At 44.2% G+C, this 17,790-nt stretch overlaps 1 protein-coding gene across 4 annotated transcripts in view; it reads right to left on the bottom strand.

The window, feature by feature from the left end:
• Window positions 1-8,402, bottom strand: part of SOBP (sine oculis binding protein homolog) — a 140,795-nt gene extending 132,393 nt beyond the window's left edge. Inside the window, exon 1 of one of the 4 annotated variants that reach the window (XM_081856976.1) lies at window positions 7,277-8,402. In XM_081856976.1, coding sequence (XP_081713102.1) covers window positions 7,277-7,372 — 96 coding nt within the window. In that variant the 5' untranslated portion in view covers window positions 7,373-8,402. Of the gene's footprint in view, window positions 1-4,606; window positions 4,661-7,276 lie in introns of those variants that run through there. The other 3 variants (XM_081856977.1, XM_081856975.1, XM_081856979.1) reach the window with 3 other exon arrangements.
• Window positions 8,403-17,790: the final 9,388 nt, after the last annotated feature.

Genomic DNA, 17,790 nt, shown 5'->3' with positions numbered 1-17,790 from the left:
TTTTTTAACAGCCTTTGAACAATCCTATGTCCATTATTGCCCATTAAATAGGATTCTGACCTCTCGTGAACATGCACTGCAATCCTAAAGAGATCAAGCTAGCAGTTCCCATTTTTAAGGATAGAATACCGAACTACTACTGCTGCTTCTACAACTAGTGTTTTGTTCAGGAACAGGGAACCTGTGCCCCTCTAGACACTGTACAACTCCCATCACCCCTGAAGATGCCTGCATTGCCAAAAGTTGGACTAGATGACGCTTGTGGTCCCTTCCAACTCTACAATTTTATGATTCTGTGCTGGCTGGGGCAGATGAGGGTTGGCACCCATCAGTATCTGGAACAGAGACAGCTGACCCATGATGCTTGGTGAGACAGTTGCCTCAGGTGGCAGGCTGGGGACAGCTGGCAGGGATGGCAGATCCAGGCCCCTGAGGCTTATGACACTTGCCATCCCCTGTGCTTGTTGCCCCCTGCTGCCTTCTCCTCTCTAGTCCCCTTTTTTCTCTCCCGCCACCTTCAGCATGCCAGGGCTTCTCCAGGCTGCCTCCAGGTGCTTAAGGCAGTGGAGAAGGAGGAAGAAATGAAGGCAGTGGAGGTGCCATTTGCTGTTTTGCCTCACACGGCAAAGCATCCTGCACTGGCCCTGATCTAGAGAGGCACAGATTCTCCATCCCTGGTGAAGCATTTACTTTACACTACCTGTGTAATAGATGTGATAAAAGCTATAGATGTGATAAAAGAAATTGTCCGCCAGATAATTTTAAAATTATCAATAGATATGGGAGGGAGGGGCAGTTCAAAAGAATTCTGAAAGTAAGGCAGCAAAGGAAATCCAGTTAAGGCTAAGATAGTGAGAGAAACAGGATTTCTGAAGGAAGGAAATAACTTGACAAATAGAAGAGGAAGGCAGCATGGAACTAGGCAGATAGATGGGAAGAAGGAGAAGGCAAAGAAAGGCAGTAGATGCACAACAGAAGACCAAGTGGAAAAATGAGAGAGCAAGCTCTTCTTGTGTGACACTGGCTGTGTGGGAACCATTGCATCACTGCCCCTTCCCATGTTGCAAGCAGCTAGGTGAAAAGCCTCAAGCAATGTGGTCTGTCCTTGCTGTGTCTCTTCTCCATGCCAGCATTGCAGGCAGCTCTTTCCCAGCTGCAGGATGGGCTCCTCCCTCTTGGCCCAGTAATGCAGTATTGGGCTTATGTGATAAGAAACAGCCACCAAAGAAAACAGAGCATCAGTGGTTGGAAAGAGCCACCAGGACAAGTCTCAGTTCTGAGTACCAAGAATAGAAACGTGCTGTGTGTCAAGAAGTATAATACTGAAGATCAAACATCAAAGAATGCAGACACACTGACACATACGAACACTCAAAATAAACAAAGAGAAATTCACTGGAAATGCTGGATACGGCGATTCCAGTTGAGTATAAAGGTTGGGAAAGAAGCAATAAAGAGGGGAAAGAAAGAAATACACACCACACACTCAAAAAGAAATGAAGGGGGAAAGGAAAGGAGGATGGTACGTGGTGGAAGATGCAATGTCAAGAAAGGTTAAAACTTATTTTTAAGGACAGGATAGATTTGAGCACTCAAAAGGAGACAATGGATGAAGAAAGGTTGAATGGGAATGCATGAAGGAAGAGGAGATGGAGACGAAGACTGCATTTCACAATGCTATGCAATCAAGAATTGGCAGCCAAGAGTTATTGTGCCTAGACTGTAGAGGGATTGCAAAGATATAGGAAGTCCAAATGATAGTTATGTCTGCCATCAATAAAAATAACAGAAAATGGGGAAATCACTAGTCATTTTTATATTTCTTGATGTTGTGACAGCCAGATAGCACTATATTTTTTACTATTTCTGATTTCACACTGATAACTTTCTGAATTGTGATTCTAAAGGCTCATATATAATCAAACAACTAAAGCCAAGGAAACATTAAAACCAGGTTGCCAGGAATACCTAAAATGACAAAGCAGGTGATCGCTTGTCTGCTGTCAAATTGGGAGAGAATTATCTTTGCCAAAGAAACCTACTTCAAAACCTTCAACATTCTACAGAACCTTCTGTTCAACTAAAATTGTTTTTGTTTTGCTTTTTGCTCATTTTTCACCTGAAGGAGCCCAGGCCACCATTTTGCAATATTTTTAATATGCATCACTTTAATCTTTTGGATTCTGCAGTACACACACATATCACATCTGGCTGGTGGAAAAGACTATCATGTTATCCTGTATGGGAATATGCATTTTTATCATACATGACACAGAGAAGGAGACTTGTGGATGCTATGATTATATATCTTTCTCTTAAGAGACTAAAGGCTTAAAAATGCAGCAGCAATTGTTTTCATTTACACAGTACTGTATATTGACTATATTTTACTGTGATATCATCATGCAAAGAACATAGGGCTTGCTGTTGCATAACTGATAATAGATTCCTTTCATTTCTTAAAAGATATAGAAGTCAATGATATGTGCTTCTCCAAATTTTTATACGTCATTTTCTCTGCTAGGAAACAAGGGGTGAGACCTGGCAATTGCAGACAGGAAACACGAAAGACAAGTCTGTCAGAATAATTTTCTTCTAGGTTATGTTGCTGAACGCCTATTTCAGACTTTGAAAGAAGCAGAGTGAATTCTTTCTCTCTCTTTTTACTTCCTTGCATGAGTGAACTTAAGTACTAAAGCACAAAGTTAAACATCTCTCTGAAGCTAATAAATTTTGAGAGAGAGAGAGGGAGGGAGGGAGAGAGGGGGGGAGAGAGACTCATCATTCTCTTTATTTCTGTTGGGTTTCAAGAGTGGAGGCCAATAATGTCAATGAACACACACTAGCCTATATGAACAGCTCCACTTCCCAGGGTTATTGGCATTTTCTAAAAATATACCTACCCACCTACCTACACTGAGGGGGGGGATGTATAAGTCATCCAGGCTTTATAGTGGCCCCTTACTTTCATGAAATCTTTGAATAGTATATTCATAGTATCTGTCATGAGGTTCCTTGACTATATGTCTTTGTTAATCAGGGGATTCATTTCTCTAGGATAATTTTAAATGTCTCCCACTCTCTTTTGTTGTCAGAACCTTCTTTTTTTTACTGATTTTCATATTGTGATACATATTTCAATCACCGCCATCAGAAATGTTAAAATGTAAGAATCTTTAACAGAGTTTACCAATACATAATAACAGATGGAGACATCAGGAGTAAAGCCTATTTTAGTTACAAATTACTTATTGAGAATCTACAAGGTAAACACCACAGGCTCACGGAGACAGCCCTGTGAAATTATAAAACAGATTAATCATGATCCTCACAATAGACAAAGAAGGTAAATGTGTAGATTAACTCAGTCTAGTTTGTTTAGAAAAATTTCCAGTACAATCTGATAGGTGCAATCACATTAATTCATTCAAATGTACATTAATTACGTATGGTTCAAAGCACTTTTCTTGCATTCTTGACAGTTGCATCATTATCTGGCATTAAACTTGTGTGTGACCTTAATCTATTTATATGGAACCATCTTTCTGACATGAATAAGATTTCTCTTGAGTAAAAGGGATGCGGATTTCTGAATTTCTTATATTAGATGAAATATATGTGCAAATACTAAGTTTGTCGTCTCATACGTAAGTATTATATTCTTGATATGGTAAATGCTAAACCTTGTGCAGTATTCACATCACAACACTACAATTCTAAGGGCATCCTTTATCCACAGCAGGAAAGGAAAGCAAAGAGAAAGGAAGAACTGGGGGGAAATTAAGACACTGGAAATACATTGCAGGTCAGAGTGAAACAAAATATTTCTGTCTGAAAAAAATCACTGAATTTTACTGAAATTCAACATAGGCAAACTATGCAGCCATGCACTTTTTTGCACACAATGTTGTTGACATTTTCTACAGCTGTCACCTACATTGGGCGAGAGATAAGCAAAATGCTAGGCAATGCTAGGTAATATCTACCATGATGAAACAGAAAACAACACCAGTTTCCAGTTATATTAAAACTGAGCAGCAAGTGATGTTGCTGATGTGACACAGGAAAAGCTAGTGCCTGAGTTTCCCTCCATCATTACTGAGCAAATTATGAGGCTCTATCAAACAGCCAATCTTCAAGAAAATCTGTATGATGAGGTAATTTTATTACTCATTCATAGTGCCTTGTATTTGCTGGACTTAAAATAGACACTTGTACCCAGTGGCTTTTTATTACTGGAAGGAGGGTGGGGAGAGGGAATCACATACACGCCGGCCCTTTTTCTTACTCCTAGCAAATGGAAGCAATTCAATCCAACATGGGCTGAAACTTGAGTAGGTCACTGTACACCATGATAAAATTCCCTAATCCCTGAGCCAAATTTCCCTGAGGGGGCCCTCCTACTAGTCCTTCATTTTCCAAGCTGACTTTTCCATTCCCCAACCCTCTCTCTCCTGTTTCCCTCCCCTTCATCTCTTTCATTTCCCCCTACCTTACAGCCTTGATATCTGATCTGCTGCTGGGACTCAGGTTACAGTTTTTACAGCTTAGGCTGTCTATTGCTGTATATACATTCCTTTCTTTCTGCTCTGTCGTGATTACTTACCAGAGCTTATTTTACACAGGTCCAGATGAAAGCAGTTCAGATGAAGGGAAGCAGTCAAACTGTTTGAACAGTACAGATATGTACCTACACAAGGGCACATTGTGTTCACAATGACATTTTGTTGCATACAGTGTTACCAGTTTGTTGTCACTATTCTCTTTAACTCTGTAAAGAGGAGGAAATCCCTCCAATATAGTCAATAAATGAAGAATTATTCTCAGAATGGTAATCAAGCCGTCCACATATGCAACACACTTGGATGCCAATCAGCTTAAAACTTTCATTATAATTTAAGACCATTCTGGAGAAACCCACCAATCCTATTAAAAGAATGTGGTCTCCAAGCTTAATAAGACAACTTGCTCTGGTATGTGGTCTAGGCTGTCTGAAAGCTTCTGCTGTTATTCACCTTTCAACCACCCAAACTATAAAAACTGTCTCCAAAGCTAGGTCAGTCCACAACCTTGGAGTCAATTGCTCATACAGCTAAAATTCTGATTTATTTATTTATCATAATACTGTCCAACTGCTAACAGAGGCTTAAGGAAAGGAGAAACTTATCTGATTAAGGGTAATGCAAACACTTAATATCATGGCCTTTTTATAAAAACAAAATGTGAGTATTTTTTCCTCCTTACACACACACACATAGAGTGTTGTTTTTGTTTCTTCCTCGCCATTTCAGACAAACATCTGTTATACTGCAGAAGAACAACTATCTCCCAAACCACCAAGTGTGCCTGCAGCCAAAGTAAACAAAACAAACCCAGAGGATCCAGCACAGTCAGCCTTTATATCCAGCCAGGATAACATTTCACATGTTTTGATTAAAATTAGCTAATTTGTAATCCTAGAACCTATGAAACTTAAAAACTGCAGTCCACACAGATTGCATGAAGCAGTGTCTTAAAGGGATAATGCATAGTGGGGCAATTTTCTGCACCCGCTGTTCCCCCTTCTTCTGCCCTCTTTTTTAAAAAAGACAGAAAAGAAAACAAGAAAAAGAAAACAAAAACAAATTCAAGCCCCATCCAGCTGTGCAATTACTGTTAAGTTGAAGTGTGTACAATGCTTCATCTCAAGATACGGTGTCATACATGTCTCAAGGAAATAAAGCTGTTGCAAAGGAATGTAGAGGATCTAGTCTAGAGAATGAATAAATGTTATTGATATGCAGGATATTTGCTCTTACGCATGCCATCCTTTTATTCAGATGCCCATCTGCCTGCTGTTTGAACAAATCCGGAGTAAGCACAAAAAGAAGGAATACAAATATAGCAAACTGAAAGAACTTTCCCCAATATTAAATTAAGAACTGAAAGAGAACCTGAATATTATCCTTCAGTTTGGTGAAAATAAACAAAATAGCCCTGTTAATCCATATGCTTTACTATCCTTATACTCATAGTAGATGTAGATGCATAGATACAGTATATATTTTACAGCTCAACACATAACTTGCACATTTCAGGATGTAACAGCTGTGATCAGACCTATTGTGAATCAGCTGTATGTCACTTCATTCCACATTCAAAACTGTGCTGTTTTCATTATTACTGGGTTTTGATTGTTGTTTTTTTAAAGTTCATCTCAGCCCTGCAACACGTGTAAGCCACAGGGTAAAGACAGATGAGAAGCATAAAATAAACATAGTCGTGGGCATTCTGGATAATAAAAACATGCAACAGAGGACCATTTCAGCTCAGCCTGCAACCCCAGGAGAAAAGAAGTCCTGAGGTGTGTTTCTGAGCAAGCCGCTGCTATGCTAACATCTGGAGAGGCAGCCCACAGCCCTACCTCTGGAGCACAGCTGGATGGGCATCGTTTCCTGTCAAGACACTGACTTTCTCTCCTCTGGCCCCAACCTTTCCAAACAAACCTGATATATATATATATATGCACACACACACAAAACACATATGCATGAACCTTTTTTTCGGACAGCTCTCTTTCAACACAACACTCCTCTGGTTTGATTAACTGTGAAACGAAGCATGGAAAACAGAAACGGAGCAAGCAAAAGAGAGGAGGAGAAGGACAAGAGACCCTTGTGTCCAAAGCACAAGAATGATGTGCAGTTCAGACCATAACATTTCACTTTGACAATTTAATTACACAGTTGCAGCAGCTGGCTACTGGAAAAGGGGGGCGGCTGCCGAGAGGAGAGGGAAAGACAGGACTTAAATGACTTCCCTTCTTCTCTAACTTTAACATCCTCCGGGTTATTTGGCATAGCACACAAACAAAAAGGAGGGGTCACTGAAACCTCTACGGGGTGGAAAGTTTCCTTTAAACAAAAAACAAAAAAGCCACTGATGGTGATTAAGAGCAATAAATCAAAGCTGCTCAGTGACCTGGCTTTGTACGTAGCCTGTGTGAAGTGGTCTCTGTTTGCATTTCAGGAGAAAGAGTTGGGACTTGTATTTCGTGCCGGCGATGTGTTGTTTTTTTTATTCGTATTATTCTTATTTCCAAACCAGAAAACAAAACCCCGAGAAATCCCTTATTTATATGGCATCTCCACGCACGGGGGGCGGGAGGGGTGTTTGCAAGGAGCCTCCCCCATCGCTCCCTTTCCCCTTTTCGCATCTGAGAGAGAGAGAGAAGGAGAGAGACAGACAGAGAGAGAGAGAGCGAAGGAAGGAAGGAAGGAAGGGCGCGCGCACATACCTTCATCTCTTCATTGATTTCCCTTTTCACGGGGTGAGCCGGTTTCCTGCTCCTTTTATTTTCCGGAGGTCTCCCTTCTTTCTCCATTTCTGCCATTTTTGTGTGTATCTACTTTGGCGGAGATGAAATGGCTGCTGGTATTATTTGGGTTGGTGGGGAGGAGAGGGGGAAGGTTGTCGAGAGGGAGAGGGAGGGGAGGGAGGATGGTGGCCGGCGGCGGGAACCAAGGAGGAGGGGGGCGGCGGCGGCGGCGGCTTTCAGCGCGGGGCGAAGGCGTCAGCGAGTGTCAAGAGGAGAAAGCGGCTCTCCGCTGGGCGGCTCGGGGATGCGGGCGGGCGGGCTGGGCTGCGTGGGTCGCGCCGGCGAGTCAGCCATCTTCTGCCTCGCTCTTCGCCTGCATGAAGGGAGCGCGAAGAGAGGCTCGCTCGCTCGCTCGCTCGGCGTGCGTGTGCGGTGTGTGAATGCGAGAGGGAAGGAGGGGTGCGGGGAGAGAGGAAAGAGAAAGAAAGGAGCCCGGCCAGCTTCTTCTGAGGGAGATGGGGGGGGGGGAGGCAAGCAAGCAGGACGGCCCCCCTGCCCAGGCAGCGGGCGGGGCTTCTACTGTCACCAAATCCTCCGCCTCTTCTTCTTCTTCTCCTGCTGCTGCTCAGGCTCAAATTCAAAAGGGGGGGGGGACTTCTTATGCTTCAGTTGTCATCCTCCTCCCCCGCGGGGACGGTCGTCCATGGCGGAAAACACACCAAGGCGCTCCGTCTCTGTTCTCTCCCGCTACCCCGCGTCAAACGCACAACGCTTCCCCACACGCACAGACAAGACAGACAGACACCGTCTTCGGTTACACGCTCTTGCCCACCGCCGCCGCCGCCGCAAACACTGTGACAAAACAAAGTGGCCGGGGCAGCAGCAGGGCTTCTGTAAAGACGACGAGCGAGTGGGTTTTTTAACGCCCTCAGTCCCCTCATAGAGAGATGCACAACACAACGCGCGTGTGCGTGCAAGGCTGTGTCCTCCTCAGACCGTGTGTGTTTGAGGGGAGATAATTGGAAATGAGGGTTGCCTTCGGCTGGGGAGCGAGCCAATGGGTGGCAGGAGCAGGATTGTTTCTGTGGGAGCGGACTGAGAAATTGTGTGTGTGTGTGTGTGTGTGTGTGTGTGTGTGTGTGTGTGTGTGTGTAAAGGAGAGAGAGAGAGAGAGAGAGAAGTAGGGGCGCGCGCCCGCCCGCCCGCGGCCCCGGAGCAAGCGGCCAGGATGGATGGAGGATGCTGCGCGCGCGATACTGGCTTGGCCAGCTGCCCGGCTGCCCGCCCGCCTGCGTCTCTCTCTCTACAGCGCGATTTCACCTTTAGGGAAGACGGTGATGATGAAGAAGAAATACACCCATCACCAATAAAATAAAATACGAAGAGGTCGCGCAGAGAAGCTGCCTGCCCACGCCACTCGGAGAGCAACGCATCTGTCGTCGCCCTGAAAGCACTCCCGCTGGGGCGGAGTTTGACGTTTCCATGGGTGGGCGGCTGTTGGCGAGGGGCTGAGCCGCAGAAGCCGCGCTAGCACCGGAGAAGCAGAGGCATTCGCGCAGAAGGAGAGGCTTTTGTTGTGCGTGGTTTTGGCGGGAGGAAGGCTTACGCACGCCCAGGCTGGGAACGGCCCTTCCAAAAAAGAGAAGAAAAAGGCACTAGTCCTCAGGAAAAGGGCCGTTTGTCCCAGAAGCAAGAGGAGGGCTGGGCTCCCCCCGCCCCCCGCCATTCCTTCCTAGGAATTAATGCGAGCCATCAAGGCTTTGGCCCAGAGCCCCTTCCCTCCAGTGCCAACACAGTCAGGTCGAGAGCGTGTTCTTGAATGATAAGGCGGAGTGCCTTTGCCTGCCCCACCGCTCTCACCACAACCAGACCCCCCCCCCCGTCAGAAGCACGTGTCCGAAACCAGGGGTCACACCTATCCGTGCCTGATAATAAATTGATGATGAAGAAGAAGTAATAACTATCATAGACACGGTAAATGCCTCCTCTGTCTATTCTGTGTGGACAGTCCTTTGTCTCATAAACATCATTACCTCCTTCCCACCTCTAGCTTGAAAGCAGCCCCCAAATAATTCGGCTTTGCCCCCAATCGTTCTACAAAGGCAGGGCTAACTGGTCCCAGTCGTTAGTTTGGAAAGTAAGCTGGAAATTAAACACCCACTCCATTAGCAGCGCCCCTTTCCCTCTTTCCCCTTCCTCACTTCGCACGTTTTGATCTTCTCAGTGGCGTAGCGGGGGGGGTGCGGGGGGGGGGGCCGGCCTCACCGGGCGCAACATCTGGGGTTAGGGCAAATCCACGGGTTAGGGGGCGCAAATCCACGGGTTAGGGGGCGCAAATTACTTGCCTTGCCCCGGGTGCTGACAACCCACGCTACGCCACTGGATCTTCTATAGATCCAGGTAACTCCCCCCCCCCCAAGCAGACTCACTCTGCTTTGCTTACATCTATTTTGTTTCCGTCTTTATAAGCGTGGAGAGGAAGGTGGGGGGTGATGTGTGGTGCTGATGATAGGGTGAACTTGCAAAACGAAGCTCTGAATTATTGCACATAGTGAAGGGGGATACCTTGATTATTCCCGGTTCGTGCTTTCCTACACTTTGGCAGTTCATAATTACCCGATACAATACAATATGGGGGTGTCCATTGTTCCATTAGTCAAAATTGTAATTGTGAAGGAATTTGTCATTATGACTGCAGCTGAGCTTAAAATTATATCCCTTTTTTCTTAAATAAAAAAACTTCAAAAAAATTAAAGACAGAATGTGTTCAGTGTAGCTATGAAGAGGCTCTCTTTTAAAAAACAACAACAACCCCCTTTCGCCTGTCAAATCTAGCTAAATTCGTTTTATACCTTACAATGTCTGATTTGCATTTCTGTTTAAGTTTAGACATGAGCTAAAAAAAGAAGGGTTTTTTGCTGGATTCCTGACTAGAATGTGCCACATTTGACTCTGCTAAGTCAGCAAGGTAGAAGTACTTCAGCAAAAATAGAGTTCTGAAAGACATTTATGGCAGAAGGCATCAAATCTCTTATTCCAGAGAATCTCACTGAAGTCCAGTGGAATTTGCTAGGATGTACTCTGAAAGTTGGATGGGGAGAGCAGGATTCATCTGAGAACAGCCTTAAATCCCTGCTGGTCTGAAAAGCAAACAAGCGAGTTCCATAGACTGCAATGTAACTTGTTTCCAAATGTGCAGGGAGATTGCCAGTGACACTCAGTTAATCGCTGTATTCAGCTTTTAATCTGTAAAATGTTTTACAGCCATTTTAATAGTAGCAATGAGAAATTGTATTTTAGAGCATTTCATATTGTCCACTATAATCCTTACTGCCTTCACCCCATAGAAAAATCCACCAGTGATACAGGTCACTGTTATTATCTCTATAACAGAGTGGTGGGACAGTAGATTGTATGGGGCAACCACCATGACAGTTCATGACAGAGGTGATATCTGTACTATGAGATTCCTGGTTCAAGTTTTTTGAACTGTGAGAACAGGATGCTGGATTAGATGGAGCTTTGGCCTGATCAAGCAGACTTTTCTTGTGTTCTTAGCCATTACATTGCAGGAGCTCTCAACAGCCTCATCTTTATTGCATTTTGACCCTAGTACAAAAATGAGGCTGGGCAATAAATAGGGTATTGTCCAGGTCCACGTAATAAGCCTACAGTAGAAGTAGAACTTGCATTCAGGGTTCACAATCCTCACCCACCTGAACACTGGTTCATAGTACCATATTTTTCACCCCATAGGGCGCACCGGCCCATAGGGTGCACCTAGTTTTTTGGGGAGGAAATAAAGAAAAAAAAATATTTCCCCCCCAGGCAGGCTGCTATCCGCAAGCCAGGACCCCAGCCCCCAGAACAGGCTTCTATCCGCAAGCCTTGCGGAGAGCCACCCGAAGCCCGAAGCTTGGGGGTGCTGAGCTCAGCGCGCCCCAGGCTTCGGGGTGCAGGCAGCTCTCCGCAAGCCGTGGGAGAGCTGCGTGAAGTCGCACAGCTCTCCCACGGCTTGCGGATAGCTTCCTGAAGCCTGGAGAGCGAGAGGGGTCAGTGTGCACCGACCCCTCTCGCTCTCCAGGCTTCAGCGAAAGCCTGCATTCGCCCCATAGGACGCACACACATTTCCCCTTCATTTTTGGAGGGGGGAAAGTGTGTCCTATAGGGCAAAAAATACGGTAATTTACAGTGCAATCCTATATGTGTCTTATTAGAAACCCTGTTGAGTTCTATAGAGCTTACTCTTAGGTAAGTGTAGTGGTTAAGAGCACTAGACTCGTAATCTGGGGAACCGGGTTTGCGTCTCCGCTCCTCCACATGCAGCTGCTGGGTGACCTTGGGCTAGTCACACTTCTTTGAAGTCTCTCAGCCCCACTTACCTCACAGAGTGTTTGTTGTGGGGGAGGAAGGGAAAGGAGAATGTTAGCCGCTTTGAGACTCCTTCGGGTAGTGATAAAGCGGGATATCAAATCCAAACTACTACTACTACTACTACTATACTATAGGCCTGCAACCTTACTTGGAAAACACAGCCTTAGTGTAATCAAGCAATTGTCTAGTATTTTTACACCATTCATCAGCCAGAAAGACTATATATATATATATATATATATATATATATATATAGGCTGTCCCTATCCTCAGTTTACATTCTAAAATAAACCGCATGAAAGGAAAAGAGAATAATGGGAAGGGAAAAGGAAAGCAAAGTGGGGTATAGGTAAATAATATAATAACAATACAAAGTAAGGCAAAGTAAGACACCAATTCTTAAAGTGGCAAACATCTCATAACAGCTGGAATGGAAACGGTTCAGGGAGAGACGTTGAAAGCAGCTGGTCTCTCAGCAGAACCAATGGTGTGGGCTTCGCTTCACTTTCTTCTCACAGGAGGAAAACAATTACAACTATAGCAAAAAGCGCTGGGCTTTGAATTATGGTATGTAAGCTCTCCCTCACCAAATAAGCTTTGAAACAATAGTACCTAGTAGCAAGCAAATTTATCTGAATATGTGTGATTTTGATTCAAATCAAACTTATGTCTAAGTGAGTTGCTTGAAATCTGAGCCTAGAATTGTACTCCAACCCTATTAAAAATATGTGGGAATTTTGCAATTGGCTTTAATGTGTTGTCAATTTTATGCTGAATCAAACAGTAAACACTATGTTTTTGCAATAACTTTTTGCTTCATCAACAAGCCAATTACACAAATTAGAATCCATAAACCTTCCTCTTAGAATTGTAGCTGTCCATACATGAAACACAAGTGTGGGTGGGCTTATGCTCTAAAAATAAATCATAAAAGAGACATTTGGAATGTATTTGTAACATTTTGGAAATTAAACATGTCTAGTCGAGTGTAGAGTGTGGATCTGTGGCAGAATTCTTACAGCCTTCTCCATAGTGAGGAGAGTGTATGTGAACAGCAGGTGTTTAGGACTACATAGCCTTAAAATCAAGTGTTCCAGCTTAACAGATTTCTGACTCAGTTGGCTTTTATTTTGGGTAGAAGGGGAGAACAGTAATTTCACTCTTGTGCCAAACCCCACAAAAAATGATAATGAATCACTGAGGGGTTTTTTTTTGATACATGCAAGCATGTCACTGTGCCTGTGGGTTTTTAATATACTGTGCTAGACAGAAAAAAAGATGTGCGTGGCTATAAACCTATCTCAGTTTATATTTCAATAGGTTCAGCTTTAACCCTCTCATGCTAAATTGTGAAGAAACTGCTGGTTTTCCTTTCCAAGCATTTCTTAAATGTACAGAGCCTCTCTCTTGGTTTGGAGGTCACAAACTTGTTTTCTTGCTTTCAGCTCCTTTTCAAAGCCTGGCTCTTTTGAATTTCCCACTGATTTTAATGGTCTTGCAACCTCCCCAGGAACTGTCCTTGGAACCTCCATTACAGTGAGGCCCACTTCATATGAAACAAGCACCACAATGCATGATGGCCTCTTGAAATACCTTTGCATAGCGGCTGTTCCACATGGTGAACTGTTCAAGTGCAATGGCCTGCCATAGGGACTCTTCTGTTAGGTGGTTTTCTTCATACCAACAGAAACAAGCAACAGGATGTTTTCTGTGGCAGCAAGGAGACAAACCACATGGTGGCAGCTTGTCCATAGGATAAGCCAATACACACAAACAGCTCCTTTCTTTTGTTCCTCATTTTCTTAACCCTTTAACTCAATGACAAGCATAGTCTCTCTCTTTGCATAAGGCCAATCCTTGCACAATGAACTGAAAGTGAAATGGGACCACCCAAAAATAAAGTATAAACTCGGGGGATGCCCTCTGTACAAAAAAATACCTAAGTTTGTGGATTAAAAGGAGGGGGGACACACAGCAAAGTGCCTGGAATTATGCACTCGTCAGTTGATGCTATGGTGTTCCCAAGAAACCTGAAGTCAGGTAGGCTATGTTAATCTATAACAGAGATCGGAAGAAGAAGGAATTGGCCTGCTTGAAGACCTAACATGTTAGAGTAATTATATTGGAAGGGGACAAATAGAGTTGAGATGTTTTCTCAATGTCTATAACCCCCTTATATAACTATAAAATGCAGGCTTGGAATTGGCAACTCCCTGGTGCTGTACTGCATAGAAGGGGAAGGCCAGGGGAGCAGGGAGGGGTAAACTGCCATTTATCTCAGCTTCTGAAACTCCTCCTTGATCCACAAAGAGCTTTGAGCAGTACCACAAGGCTACGGTTCCAGTTAGCAGGTGAGAATACCCTGCAACATTTTTTTGGGTTTGAGGTCTTACTGTTGTTGATAAAGGTAAAGGTAAAGGTAAAGGTACCCCTGACCATTAGGTCCAGTCGCGAACGACTCTGGGGTTGCGTGCTCATCTTGCTCTATAGGCCAAGGGAGCCGGCGTTTGTCTGCAGACAGCTTCCAGAATGCCGTTTACCTTCTCGCTGGAGTGATGCCTTTTTATCTACTTGCACTTTGACGTACTTTTGAACTGCTAGGTGGGCAAGAGCTGGGACCAAACAACAGGAGCTCACCCCGTGGCAGGGATTCGAACCGCCAACCTTCTGATCGGCAAGCCCTAGGCTCTGTGGTTAATTAATCGTGTGATCCCCAAAAGGCATATGTACAACCTTTCTTTTAAAAGACTGTTATACTTCTGTTGTAGTGAATAACAAAGCACTCCTAGGTCTTAAATAGTTCAGGATCTGATATGACATGATCAGGCATTAGGCCTGTTGGCAGACCAACTGTGTGTTACAAAGATGTCTGCAAACGTGGCATGAAGGCTGGCAACATTAATCCCGCAGTATGGGAATCTCTTGCATACAATTGCAGTGCCTGGAGATGGACAAGTCATGTATCCACAGCAAATACACAAAAAGTTAGTTGCATTTAAGTTCTGTTGAAATCAATGGGAGAAATTAATTACAGTGGTACCTTGGGTTAAGTACTTACTTTGTTCTGGAGCTCCGTTCTTAACCTGAAACTGTTCTTAACCACTTTAGCTAATGGGGCCTCCTGCTGCTGCCATGCCACCGAAGCACAAATTCTGTTCTCATCCTGAAGCAAAGTTCTTAACCTGAGGTAATATTTCTGGGTTAGCAGAGTCTGTAACCTGAAGTGTATGTAACCTGAAGCGTATGTAACCCGAGGTACCACTGTATTAGATACAATACAGTGTATTGTATTTCAATATTAGGGGCACACAAGTGATTCAAGCAAATAATTAAATAAATAATAGTTGCAGCTGCAGTCTTGATTGGGATCCCAAGATCAACAGGCGCAGCTATTTTTGTAGTCCTCCAAAGTATAGGCCTTTGACACCATGGGCCTTTTTTGTAACAGTCTTTCCATACTGCATGACAAGACACTTGGAAGCTGAGGGGATTTTCCAAAGCATTTTTAAATTACATTTTCTGTTGCTGGAAGAAAATTCCATTGGTATGCCCATGCCTCTTAGGGCATATCTAAAGTTGAATCCCAGCCCTTCATTTAAATATTATTTAAATGAATTTGAGCCATTTTATTATGTCTGTGGAGTGGGATTACTGTGCAGTACAAAGGGGCATTTTGAAAAGTACTGCAACTGCTTTGGGCCAAAATCCACTTTAAAAGAACAAACACTGCCATTTGGAAACAAACCCCGTGTATACATTTAAGCTGCTTTATTTCAACAGGACATCGTTTTAAGTAGAGGGGGTTAGCATCACACTGTTGGTTGCATTATCTGGACCACTTGCTACAAATTAGTACTACTATTTTCAGTGATGGGGGGACGCGGGTGGCGCTGTGGTCTAAACCACTGCCGATCAGAAGGTTGGCGGCTCGAATCCTCAAGAGGAGTGAGCTCCTGTTGCTCCCAGCTCCTGCCAACCTAGCAGTTTGAAAGCACGTCAAAGTGCAAATAGATAAATAGGTACTGCTCCGGCGGGAAGGTAAATGGCATTTCCGTGCGCTGCTCTGGTTTCACCAGAAGCAGCTGAGTCATGCTGGCCACATGACCCAGAAAAACTGTCTGCGGACAAACGTCGGCTCCCTCGGCCAGTAAAGCGAGATGAGTGCCGCAACCCCAGAGTCGTTCGCGACTGGACTTAACTGTCAGGGGTCCTTTACCTTTGCCTTTATTTTCAGTGAGCCTATACTTTAATAAGAGCTGTACTCTTAAAAGAGTTCAACTTGAACATGAAATAATTCAGTCATTTATTGTCATGAATCCCATGGAAAAATCCTGTTTGAAGGGACCGAAGGATTGGGATGAAATCACTTAGTCTGATGAAGGGTAGGGACCAAGGAGTTCATTGGAGCCATAGCTGCCCCACCATTTCTGGATGTCACAGCAGAGGAAGCAGCTTCACCTGATCAAGACTCCATCCCACCTCCTGTCAGCAAGGTCGCTCAGGTAACCATGGAGCCATTTGAGCCTGAGTCGGAGAGTGAGGTGGCCCAGACAGCCCAGGGTCCGTTCCCAAGGATACACTGTTGGGCGCACCAGTACAAGCACCACCACACCTGCAGGAGTTCCTGCTTGCTTGCCCAATCCCATTGCTTGAGATGAGAACAGCACAAAAGACTGGTCACCACATTCTTAAAAAAAAAAGCCAGGGTGCATTTCAGGTGTTAGGATGACTTCTTAGTTTGTGTCTAGCCATATATCTTACAGCTCTGCTTTTGAACTTATGAACTGTGTAGCCTGTAACCTGATCTATGTTTTAACCATGTACTGACTTCTGGAATAAAGCCTTTGGGAATAATCAAGTCCAGAGTCTGAGTACTGTGACTGAGTGTGGGAGCCAGGACATTTACCAACTAGCTGTCTTAACGCCCCCTCCCCTCACTGTAAAATTATATGTGTTATATCTAAGACTGTCACAAGAACTCTTATTGAATTAATTGTATGAGTTTTAGAAAATAAATCTATCAGTTCAAATTTGTGTGTATGGGTGTGCGTAAATGTATGTGTAATGTAAAAAAAATAAAAATCTTGCTATTAATGGAATAAAATTGATTAAAAAGGAAATGGCCTAAGAATTACTCCCTTCAAGTTGGTCTTATATATGCATGCTTCATGTTTTCTGGGAATACTGAGCTAAGTTTTTTTCCCTTTGCTGTTGTGATATTGCTTGTTCTTCCTTCCACCCCTATTTATTCACCATGAAATCTTGGATAAGGTCTTTCCAGCTCCCCAATACAACAGCATGACTAGAAGGATAAGTTGGTATCCTACCTACCTCGATAGAGTGCTGAATCAACACCTGCATGGTGATCCCAGGCCGAGCCAGTATTATGGATATTTGGATCAGGCTGTACTGAAGATGACTAAATAAGATATTTGTAAATAATTGTTTATTGTGCTTATGTGTGTATCAGTGGTGGGAAACCTCAGGCCTAGGGGCCAAATGTGACCTTCCAGGCCTATCTAGCCCTCAGAGCTCTCTTCCCAGGCCACACTTCTCACTTGTCTTGCTTTGTATCCCGTGTTTTTAGCTGGCTGGAATGTGTCCTTGAACTCTGATAATGCCTTTTGCTTGCCTGGATTGAGGACAGAGAAGGGCAGTGGTGGACTTTTGGGTCTCAAATTTCAGTGGCACCCTAACGAACAAGAAGGCGGTTTCTGCATGTGCTGTAGAGGGAAATGAGGGGCAGATGGGGCCCATCAACCTGAGAAGGTGGCCAATGTAGGAGAATGAAAACTCTGATCCTAAATCTCCACTGCCTTGCGGCTATACTTATTTGTGAGAAAGGCTTTGGGAGGAAATCCTGAGGAAAAATCTGACCCCACTGCCTTGTGGGACATCTTCAGGAGAAGAAAAAGATAAAGAGTAAACCCTACACAAATCCAGAGTGGAGATTGGATGGCATCTTATATGGCATCCTTCCGGCAACTCCTATAGCCAAACTGGTGCCCAAAGTATGGTTCTGCTTTCCTTTGGACCACATCAGGGAGGCTGAGAGGGGGGCTCTTGTCATCTGGGCAGTCTGGGCGCTCCATACACTGCCCAGGCTTGCGCCCTGGAGA

The sequence above is a fragment of the Podarcis erhardii genome, assembly GCF_964252035.2.
Source record: "Podarcis erhardii genome assembly, chromosome: 3".
NCBI classification, from domain to species: Eukaryota; Metazoa; Chordata; class Lepidosauria; order Squamata; family Lacertidae; genus Podarcis; species Podarcis erhardii.
The sequence above is the reverse complement of the archived record's forward strand: the minus strand, read 5'-3'. Positions and strand labels throughout refer to the sequence as shown.